Genomic DNA, 17503 nt, shown 5'->3' with positions numbered 1-17503 from the left:
CAGGGACAATGCTTCCTGTGCCTTCCAGGGCTGTGCACTTGTCACGGGAATTTGTTTCCCAACTGCTGTCCTGCTTCACTTTTGTCTGTGTGTGGGTAGGGGGAGGGTTTTCTGTTGATTAGGTAATAATAATTACCTCCTCACTCTTGTTTGTATGTGAAATGAGTTGGCTGGGTCTCATACCATCTTCGTGGTGAGACAGCTCCCTTCCATAAGGTGCCTCCACCAGAAAAGCCTGTAGCCTTCCGGTTAGCTGCCTGTGCAACTAACTGAAGGTTGTCTTGGCTTTAGGGGATGTGTTGGTGGGCTCACGCTGGGATGAGTGAAGGTGTGTTTGCTAGGCAGTGAGTAGTGGGAACTGGCCAAGGTTTCATCTCAAATGTGGATGAGGAAAGACTGAGCAGCACCGGCAAAGCTGTTGATCAGGGAGGGTATTGTGATCATCTGGAACCGAATTTGAGCAAAGGAAAAGCATAATGCAAGGTGTTTAGAGGGATGAGGTGATTAAATCTAGGGTAGTAAAACCTGAACTCAAGCTTAGACTTTGCAAAGCTCAAAAAAAGGTCTGAAAACTCCCCCTTTCCTATGGTCTTGGGGTTTGCATCTAATTGTTTGCACCAGTTGGGGTCTTGCCACATGGGTACCAACGATGCTTTCCAAGACCAGGTGTGCAGATGAGAGAAGTTTAAAAAGGAGCTGGTCTCCTACAGCATTTCATTTTCTACAGTGTTAAAAGAAAATGCTAGGTTTCATTGAATCTTCTCTCTGGATTTGTAATGTCTCTGGGGCCTGAACCGAGCTGGGATTTGTAAAACTGATTTGAGATGTGGGATTGAAAAAGAGGGTCTCCCGTCTTTTTTCGTGTGATGCAGGTTAGGATAAAGAAGGAAAGGGGTTGGCTGGCTTTCAGGGCAGCTGTTAAAGCTAGTAAAAATCAAACTTAATAGTTTAATTTCCTATCAGATCCTCTCTGTGGTATTTTTTCTCCCCTTGCAGTTTGGCACAGGTTGGCCAGAGTTTTTCTGTGCAGTGCTTGGAAGTCAGGGCATTGTGAAGGAGGCTAGGGGATTGTTTTACAGATCCAAAAAGAGAGGAAAAGCAGAACAGGGAAAGCAGATTTAACAGAAACAGGGAAGTGTTAGACCCCGTAGGGATTTCATGGGTTTAATCACTTTTGTTGGGTCATAGGGTTACACTGAAATGGAGGTGGAGAAGAGAGAAAAAGAGGTAAAAAGGAGAACTGCTTTAAAGCAAGATGAAATTATTTAATATGTCTGTGTGTGAAAGATAAAGTTGATGGCTTTGGTAGGTTGTTGGAGGGGCCACAGGAGAGGGTCAAGTGGGGAAGCACAGATGAAACGATCCTACCTCTGAGGATGGAGTAATACAGCCTTTCCTTGTGACAGGTCTTGTTATTGGACACTGTGAGGCATGATTCTGCATTTAACATCCTTTAAGATTAATACTGACCCATGAGGTTGTGCTACAGAAACCTGAGTGAGACACTGCAGGGGCATTGTCACCCATTCCGTAACTAACAGGGTGTTTATTCTGAAGTCAGGCATCCCCAAATCCCATGCAGGATGCTGGGCCTAAGTGCCCAGAGCTGGAAAGTCATTTTGGGCTAAACCAGATCCCAGTACATAGCAGGCGTGTCTTTGTCCTCCTGCTTGCAGGCTTCAGGCATGATCTTCGCATTGCCTTTCTCATGTACCATGTAGACAGGCAACTAGTGCAGCCACACTTCTGCTACATGAACACAGCTATGCCAGGCAATATTGAAACAGGAATATGACCTTCATGGTCTTGCACATTTTAGTGCCCATTGCAGGCAGTCTCTTCCTTTGTATAGTCCTGTGGAAACTGATTTGTGGAAGCTGATGGCTATTGAACTTTGACTTTGCTCATTGACTGGGTCTTGTGTGCACAGAAGTGCTCTCGTATGTGCGTGCCTGTGCGTATGGCATCATTAGCTGTCATCCCCTAAATCCTAAGGGTCTGTTTTCATGCTTTGGATCTGCTGACCTGTTCTGTGGCTATGTCTTGGTGCCTTCCTTTTCCACTATGTTTCAAGGCAGTGTTGATTTGGTTTGAGCAGGACCCAGTGCCCAGAACCTCCATTTTGCTGCCAGTGTACCTGCCTGTGCTGGCTCCCTGTGAACGAGTGTGCTTGCCCATGAGAGCTAGAGTGAGTGATTGGAAAAGATGACGAGGGAGGTTTGAAGGACTCCTGCACACAGTAAATCTTTACTCTGCAGGAGAAAGCAAAAGGGAGAGGAGGAGGAGCGCTGTATCAGACTGAAGCCTAAATGAGTCCAAGCTGGCACGTCAGAGCAATCTTTATTTCCTCCTTTACACTGATATTGGGTGACCTCCAGATGTGTGTTCTTCCCCTCCTGGTGGCCTGTGAAACTGCCTGAGGGAGTAGGGGAGGGAGGAAGGGAGGGAGAGACCCAAGGAAGGACAGCTTTTACTCATTCTTCCTCCGTATAATCACGCTCAGGTAGGCTAACCCCTTCCTGCCCCTTCCCCAACCCACGCTCCAGAGAACAGGCTTTCTCCCCCACTGTGGGGCCCACATCAGGACAACAGCTCTTTCTGTTCTCAGTCCAAATCGGGATGGGGAGGAGGCTGTTCCTTACCTATTTTGCACCTGTGTGGACTTTTCCCTTTCCTCATCTTACTGGAAGCTGTTCCTGGCTTCTCAGGAGACCACCTGTAGGTTTCCACAGCCTTTGCTGAGCTGTGGCCCCTTTTTGTGTGGAGAGTAGTAGCTCTCCAGTCATTGGGATTGAGAAGGAAGGGAACAAGTTGGGTGAAAAGAACTCTTAGAAAATTGACAGGGAAGGGAAGGACTGCAGCAGCTATGGGGAACTATCCTGTCTTTGTCTTGCCTTCTTTTCTCCACTCCTCCCGCTGCCACTCCTCACTGCCAAGCTTCTCATGCATATAGCCTTTGCTGCTCTTCCCCCACCTGAATTCATCTCCACCTCTGCATCTTTCTTTCTCTACTCTGCACTTTTCCATTCTGCCCTCCTCCTGCTCCACTCCATACATTGGCTTGCCCTGTCTCCCTTATCTGTTTCACACCATGCTGTCCTGCCTGCTCTCAGCCCTGCTGTTCACCAGGACACATAGCATATCTCACATGTTTCTACCCTCCGTTACACATGCAGACATACTGCCGTCTATCCTCTGTGCACCTCCTTCCATACACAAACACACGCAAGGACAAAACTGTACAAACCTCGGCATATTGGCACTGGTCTCACTTCCAGTAAAATTACTTTTTCTTCATATTAGGCCAAGGCAAGAGTGCAGAGACATTTATGAAACTTTGTTTAATGTACTGAAAAGCCATCGGCTAGAACATTTAGGAAATTGATTTTCCTGGCATTGATGAACTCTTTTTATTTTACCCCAGTATTAATTACTTTTTTTTTTTAAACAAATTAATTTAAGAGTCGTAAAACCTAACAAGTGAGCCAAACGTCAGTAGATCATGTTCCCCTCTCCCCTTACTCCCCCTCCCTGCTACTAGTGCTGGTATAGGAGGAGAAGAAAAATCCACGCCTTGCGTGACTCTCTCACTTTGGTTCTCTGTAGGGGAAGCTTCATCGCTGCGAGATTATGCCGCCACCACCATGAATGAGTTCCTGGGCATGTTCGGCTATGATGATCAGAACATGCGGGATGAGCTGGCCCGCAAGATCAGCTTTGACAAGCTGAACGCTGCTACCTCAGAGGCCACTGCAACTGCTGCCTCTCTCCCTGGCGAAGACGCCATGAGCAAACGAGCCCGCTTCTCCAAGTATGAGGAGTACATCCGCAAACTGAAAGCTGGAGAACAGCTCTCTTGGCCCATGCACTTGGCCAAATCTGAGGAGCTGGGCTCCAAGCTAGGCAAAGAAACTTCCTCAGTGCTGGCACAGCCCATTCGGGTGCCAGGTCCAGATGCCTCCATGCTGACGGAGACCAAAGCCACCATCCTGCCACTGCCCTCTCCCAGCAGTTCCCAGATGCAGGGCCTGATGTCACGGGCCTCCAAATATGACTTCTTCATTCAGAAGCTGAAGACGGGTGAGAGCATCAGGCCGCAAAATGGCAACACTTACAAGAAGGCCTCCAAGTATGACCTAGAAAATGTCAAGTACTTGCACCTTTTCAAGCCTGGAGAAGGAAGCCCAGATATGGGAGGAGCCATCGCCTTCAAGACAGGCAAGGTAGGCCGGCCTTCCAAGTATGATGTGAGGAACATTCAGAAGCTTACTCCAGTAAAAGCTCCAACACCCAGCCTGGCCCCTGCTCCCCTTGCCAGTACCCCCAGCAGCACTCCTGTGGCTGGGCCAGAGCAGTCCGTCTCATTGCCATTCAACACTCCCGAGTACCTGAAATCAACTTTCTCCAAGACAGACTCCATCACAACTGGAACAGTCTCTACAGTAAAGTAAGTGCCCTCCCACTTTTCTTACCTTTGTGTTAGTGGGGGATCATACCTAAAGTCTGTGTGTGGATCAGTGGGCAATTCCAGTTCATGGGATGATAGGTACTGCACTGTTGGTGTGATGTTTCTTTTTGTTCTCTGTTGGAGTGTCTGCTCCTCTGTTGCACCTTACATCTCTTTTACTTGCACTAAGGATGTGGCTTGACATCAGCAGTCACAGCCATGAATCCAGAGCGCACTAGCTTCTGGGTTCATATGTTAACATGAGAGATGAGGGAACATGGTGCTGTCAGCACTCTCGAGGTCAAGGTTGTAACTACTTTACTTTCTCCTTCTTCCGGTTCCCCAGGCATCCAGCTGTGTCTGCAGGAGAACCTGATTCCTGCTTCCATCTAACTCAATGGCAAAACTGCTGATTTTACTGTTAGCAAGATGGGACTTTTTGTTTGTCCCAGAACTTAGAAGACATTTTGGTGACTAGTTCCCATCAATTTTCATAGGAGTTAGGCATATATATATTTCTGTGGGGCCGGGCCTGTGTCTTCTCAATTTGCTTGCTCCTTACACAAATAGAGGTGATTCAGTTACCCCTCAGACTGGGCAAACTCATTAGCCCAATTACACTAATAACCTCCTACACATATGTTGCTGGCAGTCTCTGCAATGATGCCATTGACTGAATGGAGATATCTGAAGGCCTTGCCAAACCTTGGATTACTTTTTAATGTGGCTTCCAGAGGTGGTAGCTATAGAAAAGCTACATAGGTATGTGAGGCTGCAAGCAGGGAGGAAGGGAGGGACTTCTCTGCTTTCTTGTCAAGTTTTGGATTTACTTGTTTCTCACTGTGGACCTGGGGTTTTGAGCTGTGAATTCCATGGGGTCATTGGTAGTAAGTCTAGGACCTCTGGCCTGCACTTCTGTGGCAAATGCCATCACATCCACCCTACTATTTTGCCCTCTTGTAAGGAAGAGGGCTGGTTTATGTTTAGTATGTGGACCTAGGAGGCCTTGGGCTGAATCCTAACTCGAATGCTCTTTGCGGTCTCAGGCAAGTCTGCATTGCCCACTTTCCATGTTTCCCCACCTGGGAGGCAGAGCTAATGATAGCTGTCCTCCACATGAAACAGTCATTTCCCAACTGCCTGCAGACAGATTTGGGAGGTCTATGGCTAAGGTGTATGGGAAAGGGCAGAGGATTATTAACATCTGCATCTGGCCCCCGCTCAGGGTGAACACTGTATGTGCTCCAGATGGCAGGCAGGGACTCCTATTACTAAAAACCACTGTGTAGTAAATATTCCTGTAGGCACAGTGCCTTGTTGTGATGGGTGACTTGGCCAGGGACTCTGTGCCTGAAGAGTCTGCAGAATACTGAGCTGCCTGGAGTTCAGTGGCCATCCTAGAGCTGTGCGTGGTGGGCTGTGAGCCTCTTATCTGCTTTGGTGTTGCACTGGGATCCCAGTTTGATTCCCTTTCTCTTGCTCATTTCCTGCCACTTGCAGATGTGGGTTTGCAGCACCATGGTGATCCCTCCTCTAGCCACAGGACTTCCTCACCTGGGGCATCATGATGGGGTTACAACAGGAATGGAGGTGACCAGGGCCTTCAACCTGGCAGTTCCCAGTGTCCTGATCACACATTGGAGTACAGAAGGGGCTCTGGTCCCTTCTCCTTCAGGCTGCTTACTAGATACAGGCTTTTATGATAAGAGAAAGCAGCCCATTAATAGTGGTGGAGGAGGAAGTGCTAACTGTGGTATCTGGGACCTGGCTTTCCATTCACAGTCCCCGCTGGGACCAAATAACCTGGCGGGGATTACCTCTTACTCTCACATGTATGCACATACACCCTAGCCATGGGTTTAAACTCTCTAACATCTAATGCTATTAACGTGCCCTGAACTAATCTACCTTCTTCAAGAGAACTCTGTGCAAAAGTGTCCTTGTTTAAACCAGGCTACAGAGCTGTCACGAGTAGGAGTGGAGGTTGGGTGCGGGCAAAACTGAGAAGGAAGACTGCGTACAGCCGGTCTGGGATTGTGTCGTATGCCACTGTCTTTTAGGTAGGCTGGAGTCTGGCCCTGTATCTCATTTTCCTCTTGCTGAACTCACTGAGGATGCAATTTTTGTCTGCTTCCTAATGATGTTAAGTAACCCAGGCTTATCTGACAGTTGGGTGCAGTTGGGTTGGTTTTCTCAATTGATCTTTGCTGCCCCATCTGTCTATTGGAGTTGGGGTACCTGTGTGAAAAAAAAAAGGCAATTAAAGCCCCATCTAGCGGGATGTAGCCATGTTGTCAGTACTGGGTAGCAGTACACTGTGCCTGCTGGCCATAGGAAATGTGTGGTAGCTCAGAGCGTGGCTGAAGCATTGAGACTCTTCTCCCACAGTTGAGCCTAGGGCAGACATGTCTCAATGGCCGTTCCATGCACATAAGGACAGTGTTGCAAGGTGCTTCAGGGAAGTGTTTGTTTTCATGTGGCCATCACTTGTTTGTATATAGGTATTTAGTTTTTTTCTGTGGAAACAGGTTTTCATGGTTGGTCTTCTCAGTGTCTCCAACACACTGACCTGCAAAGAGGGAACATGCAGGAGACGTGGTAGGTAGACTGTGTGGTTCCCTAGGACAAGAAGGTACCAGATTTGAAGGCTAAGGGGGAGGGAGGTTCAACCTTTGTGTGTCTTTGCTGGGTGCTTTTCCCTGGGCCCTCTCCTGGTGTGTCAGTGGTGTGTGAGAGAAACAAGGAGCTTAGACTGTGCCCTGTTCCTGCCTACTAACCACCTCTGCCCTGTGTGTTTCTCATTAGGAATGGATTACCCACTGACAAACCAGCTGTCAGCGAAGACGTAAATATTTACCAGAAGTATATTGCCAGGTAGGCAAAACTCTTGACTTTCCCGGGGGGAGGGCTGGAAGTAAGAGGGCAGAGTGGTGGTGGGAGAGATGAGGTCTTGTCCATCTGTATCAAGTGTTAAACGAGTCTTTGGCATTTCCATTTCCCTCTGGCATCTGTACTTGCTTTGTTCCCCTGCTTGGGAGAGCAGTAGCTGTGAGAGGTGTACAAGCATGCCAAGAGCATGCTCAGCTCCCCAGAGCTGTTAGACTTTGTGACAAATAGTGGAAAAATGTTTCACTGCAGAAGTCCAGGATTTAAATGGGAGTGCGGTCTCTTGGCTGTTGTTTTTTCTGTCCATTGCTATGCTGTCTCCAGCCTTTTTCCTCTACCATGTCCAGTGCCTGCAGAAGGCAAGCAGAGAACATCTCACCTCTGAGACTCTAGGCTGGAGGAATTCACAAGTGGCTTGAGTTTAGGCAGGTCTTGGCATCAATGTGGGATGTTTATCCTAGAAAATTTTGCAGCTCATTGATATGAGAAATCCTCACTGAATAAGGTGCAGGCTAGGGCACCTTATCACAGCCGTGGGCAAGCTTAGGTCAGGAATAAGCGATGCTGAGAGGGAGTCCAAGGCTGTTGCGGTGAGATGGAGTGAGTAATGCCATGAGAGCCAGAGGGACAGAGGAGATTACTGCATAACACCTGCCTGTTTTGTAGCTCATGGTGTAAAGGGTCCATCAGCCTTTGCCCCTGGCCTGTTGAATCTTCCACCTGTACTGTGCGAAAACTCACTACGAAAGCCCCTTGTATACAGAAGGACACCAGTCAGGGAAGCAAGAAAACACTTCTATCCAGAGATAAAACTGAAGGGTTTGTTCCCACCAGCACTTGGGCACTTATTAACAAGAGGGGAGGGAAATGTGTACTGTGCTTTCCTACCTTGCCAGGGTCTACAGAACCTCTCTGTGGGAGGCAGTCAGCTGCTACGAAGGTGCAAGGGAAGATCTTAGCACGTCAGCAGGGGAAAAGGGTGGGAACAGTGCTCTCCCTAGCCAGAGAGTGGAACGAGAGGCGATTTCCTTTCCTCCCTTTTGCCCAAATCCCTGATGTAGGAGAAGGGGGCAGAAGACCACATGGGAAGAGTTGCACCACCACATGCAGCTCCTCAAGCAGCAATGCCTCTAGTCATTGCCTGTGGCAACTCACTGCCTCCTGGGAGAGTATAGGAATGAAAGCGGGGGTTTAAGCCCATCTTTGCATGGGGCAGAAGGAGCAGCACCCTTTTATTGCTGAGATTGCAGGAATCACAAAGGTTGCAGTGAGAGAGGAGATGCCACCCTTTTTGTCCCCAGTTCCCCTCTCAAGCACAGAACCGTATAAACACTTCACCCACATCCACTCTTCACAGCGCTCTGCAAGCCCCTTCCCCTGGGTCAGGCAGGTAACTGAGGGAGGCTTGTGAGATAGCTAAGGGACACCACATCCTGCTTAAAAAGCTCCGCAAGCCGCCCGTTGGCAGCACAGCCACTTCCCTTCAATTTACACACAATTTTAAAAACAGTTTAAAGCCTTAAAATCAAGGGGTGGGGGGAGAGAGACACGACACTCTATGTCTGTACTGCATAATTAGCTTAATGAGTTTGCCAAAGCCACTGCCAAAAGCTGCCCAGGGATAATCCATTCTCTCACACAACAAAACAAAACCTCTTACTTAGCTAGTTTGGGTTGGGTTGTTCCCCCCCCTCCCTGTATATTTATAATTAAAAAAAAAAAAAAAAAGACCACAGAAAAAATTATTATTATTATTATTAGTGCCTCAGCAGATGGTGCTTCTGGCAGCACTTGCTTAAATATTTATTTCTGTGTGGGTTTCCTCCCCCCTTGTAATTGGGGTGGGTTTTTTTTTTCTTCCTTCTTTCACATCATCGTTACAGGGTAATGAGTCTGTAAACACTCTCTAAGCATGCTGACTTCTTTATTTATTATTTTTATTATTATTTATTTATCTTGGTTTTTCTTTCTAACTCTTGCCAGATCAAGACTAGTTCTTTCTGGCAAAAAAAAAAAAAAAAGTGAACCGATTAAAGTAAGGGAAGGGGGAGGAAAGTAAGGGAAGGGGGAGGGGGTTATTCTTGTGAAAATGAATCCATGTGCCTGTATGGACAATTTGGGAGTTTGGATTTGCATATCAGTGTGATTAGATGGTCTGTGAGTTTGCTTGTTTCAGGTGTGTTTGTGTCTGTTCGTGTGCATGGAAATTGTGGGTACGTTCATGTAAATTAAGAGGGGTGTTGATGTGCCTTCTAGTATGTGCATGTAAATGTGCGCGTGTGTATGCGTGTAAGTAAGTGTGTGGTGTGTAAGCTTTCCTGTTATGAAAAAGCTAAACAGATGCTGTGCTTTAAAAATTAATAGCTTTGAACTGTTTCAAGTGTCAGAAGAAACACAGGATAAATATAACCCTTTAGGAGCCTAACCTTACAGACTGAAAGAGCAGAATTTCTCCTTTGTGCTGTGCTTGCTGCTTCCCTCCTTCCCCAAGTGCACGGTTTGGTAGAACACTTGCCTCTCCCTTCCTGCACTGTAGACACCACACACACACATCTTGCCGTGGCACGTGGCAAGGAGGGTAGGAGTTTGAAGTGCTACAGTGCTTGTTTAGCTGTTGCTTTTAAAGCTGAGCCTGTGAGTTACTCCTCCTAGGATGTTTCAAGTAACTCATCCCATACAGTCAGATCTCTTCAGTGTCTGTCCCTTCTTTTACTGCAGTTGGCATCTCTGGTCATTTTGCATCCTCACTTTCAATAATATTTTAGACTGCTTTGCCTCAAAGGTGTGTATTTGTCAGCAAATTCTGTTGTCTTTCTGTTGTCTCTGCCTGGCCTGCACTCCACAGTTCTCCAGCCCTGCACAGCTCTCTCTTCCCCATCTCATCAGTGGAATAAGGAGGAAGCTTTCCACAAAGCAGTTTCTTTCCTTTAAAGCTGCTGATAGTGCTGCTGACATAAAGCCCTGGACTAGCAGGACCAGTTGGTGTGATCTGCTGCAGAGCTGCGTGTACCTAGTTTAATGCCATGGTGACTCAGGCTGCTGCCTGCACCCTGTACTAGCCTCACCGTTGCCCAGGTGTTGAGCAGGAATTGCTTCCTCTGCTTTCAGTTCCACACCTTTGTTTGTGCAGCCAGCCTTGCTGTTTGCCTTGTGGTTTGTTTCTTCTCCGCTGCTGAGGTTTGTTCCAGTTTCTCAATCACCTGTTCTGACGTGATCCTGATTTCCTGCAGTATTTCTTCTCCTTCCCCAGGGAAAGGCATGTCTGCTCCTGGCATCTGTCCCTGTCTCCCTTTGTGAATGCTGAGGCAAAGAAGTCATTTAATTTTTTAGCAATGTCTATCTTTTCTGTCAATTAAGTCCCCTTTCTTTCTCCTAGAGGCCCTGCTGTCTCCACAGTTGACCTCCTCTTCCTTACTGTGCTTCAGAAATGCCTTACTTAGTGCTGCTTTTCGTCACGACTTTTTCTATCCTGTAGCTTAGCGTTACCTCACCTTACGATGATCCATAATCTTCCCTGCACCTGCCCCATTCCTTGATTGCCCCGGGACCCCCTCACTCCTCTCATTTTTCCTTTTTACCCATTGCCCTTCCTTGTTTCTTTCCCATGCCCTTTATCATATGCACTCCTGCTGTGTTTAGCACTAAGTGACGTGAGGAACCTTTGAGGAACCTTTGAGCAGATGGTACTTTATCTTTGAATGTTTCCCCTCTGAGTCCCCTTCTCTCTACTGCTTTTCCCTTTCAAGCTCTTCAGCTCTTCCAGGGTCCTCTAGAATATGCATCAGAGAATTCATAGCACTGATTAGCCTGTTACTGGATCATCCCCTCTTGCCAATTACTGACGTGTCTATCAGTCAATACAGTCTATGTACTGCCTGTTTGTGTGTAGATATTATATGGCATTTCTGCCTTTCTGGGTTTTTTCCCACCCTGTATGTCAGAAGTTTCCAAATTTGCCATGTGGAGTGCTCAGTGGTGGCCTGCAGAAATGGATTGGGTGCTTGTTGTTGGCTGTGACTTCTTTCAGTTGCACTCAAAGGCAGGCTGACAACCTTGTTCTTTTGCACTGCACTATTTTTTGTTGAGAGCAAATACTGTATCCACATGGAAAATAATGATTAGCAGGGCTGTAATGCATGGGAGAAGATGCACACACAGGGTTGAGATGGTCTGCCTGTAACACTTTGTCCCGTTCCTGTTGATCCATCTCACCTGTCTTTCCATTGATCTGTCCATCTTATTGAAAGTTCCTATGTCATCTTGCCATGATCATCATCTATCTCTGTGGTTTACCATCTAATCTACTGGTTTGCAATCTTCTCTGTAGTGTGACACCATACTGTGATAAAAAAAGTCATGAGACGTAACCTGTACAAACAAATGAATGCCTGAGCTTTTCTGAGGTCGTACTAGATGGGCGTATACCTAAAATTTAGAATCCGTATTTGACTGGTATTTATTTGTCTCCTTCTGGCATGGGAAATTTCTGAAACGCACTGCTGTGGTTTATAAACTCACACATGAGAATTTTAGAATTGTATGATATTTAGTTCAAGGAACCTTCCTTTCTTACTCTTCCCCAAGTTAAGCAACTTACATAATGGAGATGAATTTCAAAGGGAAATAAAGACAGATTAGGGATGTACAAGACCTCAATGATCCTGCTCATGAAGCACCTTTAAATAGTGACAAATAAGAGAAGGAAGGCAGGAGGGTCAACATCCTTGGAGGGGATAAAGGAGGTGGGGTTTAATGCCATAAACATGGGATGAAAGCAGAAATGGGATTTACTTTATTTGTGCCTTGCTTACAGGCAGTACTGTCACGACACTGTTTTATTCTCTTTCCCTTTCTTTCTTCTGTCCTCCTCTCATGTTTGCAGGTTCTCTGGCAGTCAGCACTGTGGACATATACACTGTGCATACCAGTATAGAGAACATTACCACTGCCTTGACCCAGAGTGCAACTACCAGGTAAAAGAATGGTAAAAAGTTATCAGCACAGCTACCTGAATGTAAAGGGGTACAGCGTAGGGGAGATGTGTGTCCTCCTGTGCTTTCCTCCCCCATGCACGCACATGCCTCTTCACTTTTCCGCTCTGAAAGAGAGCAAGATGTATTTTGAACTTAACTAGATCCCTGTTTTGTTCCCATTTAACCCAGTCTAACACCATTTAACCAAACCCAGACCACTATAACGAAGAGCAGAACATAGATCAGCTCAAGTCAGTGGGAACTACTCCAGATTTACATCAGTGAAACCAAGAGAATAAATTCTGCTGTGTTACAAATTGTGCCTGAAACTAGGGAATGCTGATCTGTTAGTCTGTCTCTTTCCCTCCTGCTGCCCGGGTGACGTTGTAGCGGCAGTATCTGCAACAAAACACCCAATAAGACCAGCAGCAGTCCCGGATTTGTGGGGAAAGCGTGGGGGCAGGAGCATGTGCAATGCTGTAATTACTGGGAGAATTGCCAGGGTAGCGACGTCAAGCCAGCCGAGTCACGTGCTGTGTTTGTTTACCCTCTTCCCAGGTCTGTGAGTTTGACACTGCCATTTCTGTGGTCAGGCTGCATGTGTGTCAGTGGGAATCCCAGAGTTTGCCTCTACTGTGCATCAGACACAACTTCAGCCCTACCCCAGGAGACCTTTGGGTCTCAAAGGAATGAGTCTGACCACAGCATAGGAAGTTGTTCTGGATCTGCTGAGCTTGACTGTGGGTTTCTGTTGATCAAAGGAGAGTTTGTCTCTGGGATGGATGTAGTGGTCCTCCTAGCCCAGCATTTGGTAACTGAGATGAGTCTGTCCCAACTGTAACACGGATATCTCTGAACCAGAAAGAGAGAAACACAAAGGATGGAAAGACAGAAAAACCTATTATTATGATTGGCCTCATGATTATTTCCTAAGGAGTCTGGAAGCTGCTTGCAAAGGAGCTGTCTGGTCTCACAGGGAATAAGGATTTAGGCTGCTTTTTAAAATGCAAATTATTTTACGGCTGAGATATATTTTAGAATAAGTAACGCTCTGTAATAAGTGGGCACAAATTAACGATGATTGGCAATAGCAATCCTGTATGTACGCCCTGGGAAATCATACCTCCAGCCTCCAAGGGATTCCTGTTGAAATCTATATCCATATATTCCTGTGCCAATACCAACGAGATTGATCAGGATTGATATTATAGGGGGAAAGAGTGGAAGCGATAATCATTTGTTTCCTATGAGGGAGACTAGAAAAGTTGTTAAACATTAGAATACAGGCCTTTTCAATTACTCCTCAAAATAAATGGATATTGATTTCTTTTTAAAAAAATCAGATTTACTTTCCCACCTTCACTGTTAAATATTGATGTCTGTGGGAAATAGAAATGAAAAGCTTCATTTTAAAGGCACTTAGCCTGCTCTGACAGTGGGGTACCCCTTCATTACTTCAAGCAGGTAGAGAATGAAAAGGATATTCTGGTCATACAGATGTAGCTCTGAGCTCTACTACCATCTTTTTCTGTGACTGGAAGAAAGTTCCATGTCTCCGTTTTCCTAATAAAGCCATCCTACCTTGTAGGGGAGGCAGAAGACTTACAATGGGAAGATACTATAAAAGAGCAGAGTATTTTTCCCAATTTCTAGCCTGACATGAATGTGGCAGCCAGTGTCTTGCTAACCACTACAGTGAGTGATTTGGAAGCTTGGATTACTCTCTTGTAGGCTGTTTAGTTCATTGGTTTGCTTTCTAACTATAGCAGTTCTTGAGATAGTAGCAGCTAAAATTATGTTAGAAGAATTGCAGTCTTAAAGCTGCATGAAGCATATTCTGGACATCACCCCAGTGTCATGTTTGCTCTACAACTTTTCATGTGTATATACTTTCCATTTACCAAGAAGTTACATGCACACAGTTCCTCTTTAATCTGACTCTCTTGGAGTGATTACTGCTAAGCTTTAAACTCCTGATACCATAAGTTTATTAACAACAACAAAAAAACCCACCCTGCCCCCAGGATTACTCACCCACTCCCATCACGTGTCTCACTGTCTGTCTCTGTATCTCTCCAGAGATTCACTAGTAAACAGGATGTGATTCGGCATTACAACATGCACAAGAAACGTGATAATTCCCTCCAGCACGGCTTCATGCGCTTCAGCCCCTTGGATGACTGTAGCGTGTACTATCATGGCTGCCACCTGAATGGGAAAAGCACACACTACCACTGCATGCAGGTAACAGCTGGACGGGGGAATAGCACATAAGGCAGATGAAGAGCCACTGTTCGAACTGTGTCCTTTTCGGGGTGGATTGAAAGGATTCTTGAGTTTAGGCAGCCCAACACTTCCTTGTTAGAGAGCAAGGGGCTGTCCTGAGGCAAAGGGGTGACATTCACAGCCTCTCTTGCTCACTTCTGAATCAGGCACCTCTTTGAAGAGTTTGTGCCCTCTCCTCACTGTGCTTGCCCTGCCAAGTGTTGGGAAGGGTGAAAGGAAGCACCATTCTGGTTTTAGAAGCCTTGTGCATGCAGTGAAGCAAAGCAGGTCTCCAGGTTTTCTCACAGTCTTGGACTTCACTTGTTCAAACAAGTCCCGTTCTCTGAGATTCAGGGACCTCTCTGCGATGCCACTGCACTGCCTCTACTCAAATGTGATCTGTCACTACCTTGAAATCAGACTTTTCTGTGACACATCTGCCCTTTAACACTGGGTTAATTTCCTCCATAATTAATTTCTAAAGTAATTAAACTTTACTGTCACATATCTAGACTTAACACCCCTGGTTCTGCATCTCCTTCACCGGTGGTACTTGTCTGTGGTGTAGGCTGGGAGCTTTGTTTCAAGAGCCAGCCAGGCTTCAAGAGCAGCATAACCAGAGTTGGAGTTGCTGCACAGATATAACTGTGATGCATTTACTGTTTTTAGACACGGGCACACCAGACTGTTTGGGTCGTACCCTGATCGTTCTTCAGATTAGAGGGTTTGATACGTACTTGTTCCATTAGAATTGTGGCCTAAGCCATTGCCATGAGAATGTGCTGTAGTTACAAACAGAATAATCAGGCAACCCTTAGTGAAAGCTTTTCTGTTCTGAAAACTCAGGTCTCGCTTCCTGCCCTACCCCAACAGTTTTAAGACCCCAGTTAAAGTCACAAGGCCTTAATCACATGCTTAAATGTTTTGCTGGGATAGACTTCAGCATATGTTTAGCTTGAAGTCAGGTATGCTTTCTGAAGTCAATGGGACTTAAGCACATACTTAAATGTTAGGCATGCACTCAAGTACTGTCCTGAATAGGGGGTGGTTTAAGCATGTGCTTACAACATTTGATAAATTGGGAACTTCATGTGATTTTCGCTTGAGGACATTTTCTGTTATGCTTCCATAATATTGGTTGTTTAGTTTCTTCAATTGACCAGGATGGGATTTGTTTAATTTTTTATTTAGAGTATGAGGAATGTTTCACAGCTTTAAGTCACTCCGAGTTCGAACAGAGACCCTCATTTACACAACTATATATGGGTAATTCCATCCTGTGCCCACTGTCTTCCAGTAAAATAATGCCCACGTAAGCAGTGTCTTACAGGAAAGGTGTCTGAATATAAACTCCCAATTAAAGAAAATACTGCTTAAATGGCAGAATTTGTGCCATCCATCTCATAGGTTTTTTTTTTCTTTATGTCCATAATTGGTGTGGATGAAATTCAGTTAGTTGTTTATATAAACTGACATTTTTTTAGGCTTTAGCACCAAGAGCTGCATTGCAAATTATTCCTAAGGAGGTTTTTGTTTAATTCTTTTTTTTAATGCCATGCAGGGTCTGTCTTTTTTCAAGGTGTCAGTGTGGAGAGAGAGAGAGAGGCTCTTTTATATTGGAAATAGCTGGACATCCTTTTTTTTTTTTTCTGGGTATTTGTCATGGGTTTTGTTATTGCCTGTTTGAATCAACCTGGGCTGAACTAAGAGGTGGTGTTTTCGTTCTCTTCACTTCTGAGATGGTGCAGGCATTGGCACACGTTGTGCTAGAGAAAAAAAGAAAAAAAAAAATCCTCCCTTAGCAGGGCTGAGGACGTTTTCAGATTCCAGTGTTTTTTTACTCAATATGGCAAAGTTGCCCGCTTTACCCAGAGGAAGGCAGGTTTTCAGCATTCCGTCCTCGTCACACCATTCCCATTTGCTGCATGAGTTTAAAATTATTGAAGTGGTAGTCTTGAACAGTGACGGGGGAGAAAGTCACCAACGGTTTGCTAAGATCAGCTGAACATAGGGTTTATGCTTTGCTAGAATGAAACCTGTATATTACAAGCTCAAAAGATTGGCCTTATGTTGCACCACCCTGCCTTACCTCCCAGAAGGACTAAAGAGGTAAATAACTCATTCCCACTCAATTTTGTATTCCCCGAATAGATGAAAGTCCTACTTTGTTCTGTGTCACTCCAAGATAACAAAAAGCAATGGCTTTTTTCTTTAAGAGCAGGAACCCTGCTTACTGCCTCCCTGAGCAGGCATGATTATCTGTAGCTGGTCTTTTATCCCTTTGCATCCTCCCCTTTTTTTCTTATTGTTTCATGCCCAGGGTTGTTGTTTTTTTTTTCACAACTGCTCTATCAGTCTTTAGATTGGGAATTAAAGTGATGACTTAATACTCCTAGGAGAGGTGCACAAATGGAACTATTAAATGTATGTGTGCTGCACATGTATTTATTATTGCTGGTAATAATGGTAGGCTGTTAAAACGCTGTGCTGATGACTCCCTGTTTTGGTCCGGGTTAGGTGGGTTGTAACAAGGTCTATACAAGCACCTCCGACGTGATGACCCATGAGAACTTTCACAAGAAGAACACCCAGCTCATCAATGATGGGTTCCAGCGGTTCCGTGCCACGGAGGACTGCGGCACTGTGGAATGCCAGTTCTACGGACAGAAAACCACTCACTTTCACTGCAGGTGAGACAGCAGGGAAGGGGGGGAATCCTGCCTCAGCATTGCATGGTGTGTTTGCCTCCTTCTGCCAAGTCATAAATTCAGGAATGTACACAGGGACTTGATTTTTCCCTGCTGTGACCTTCTCAGTGCTGCTCTTGAGAGAACTCATGCTCCAGGGCAGATGTGATTTCCAGGATCATGCTGCAGACCACTCTGAAGGCAGCAGTGTGATCTGAGGTGATCCGAGGAAAGGGTACCCACTA

General features: G+C 45.8%; 1 protein-coding gene across 8 annotated transcripts in view; it reads left to right on the top strand.

Annotated features, from left to right (window-relative positions):
• Positions 1–17503, top strand: part of CASZ1 (castor zinc finger 1) — a 208411-nt gene that overhangs the window by 163581 nt on the left and 27327 nt on the right. For 7 of the 8 annotated variants that reach the window (XM_075027388.1, XM_075027387.1, XM_075027389.1 and 4 more), the window contains 5 exons: positions 3607–4447; positions 7253–7321; positions 12216–12306; positions 14386–14550; positions 17089–17261. In XM_075027388.1, the coding sequence (XP_074883489.1) occupies positions 3607–4447; positions 7253–7321; positions 12216–12306; positions 14386–14550; positions 17089–17261 (1339 nt within the window). The remainder of the gene's footprint in view (positions 1–3606; positions 4448–7252; positions 7322–12215; positions 12307–14385; positions 14551–17088; positions 17262–17503) is intronic. The other variant, XM_075027391.1, reaches the window with a different exon arrangement.

Source organism: Buteo buteo, chromosome 5, assembly GCF_964188355.1.
Source record: "Buteo buteo chromosome 5, bButBut1.hap1.1, whole genome shotgun sequence".
In the NCBI taxonomy this organism is placed as follows: Eukaryota; Metazoa; Chordata; class Aves; order Accipitriformes; family Accipitridae; genus Buteo; species Buteo buteo.
Note: the sequence above shows the minus strand (reverse complement) of the source record. Positions and strands in the feature narration are given on the sequence as shown.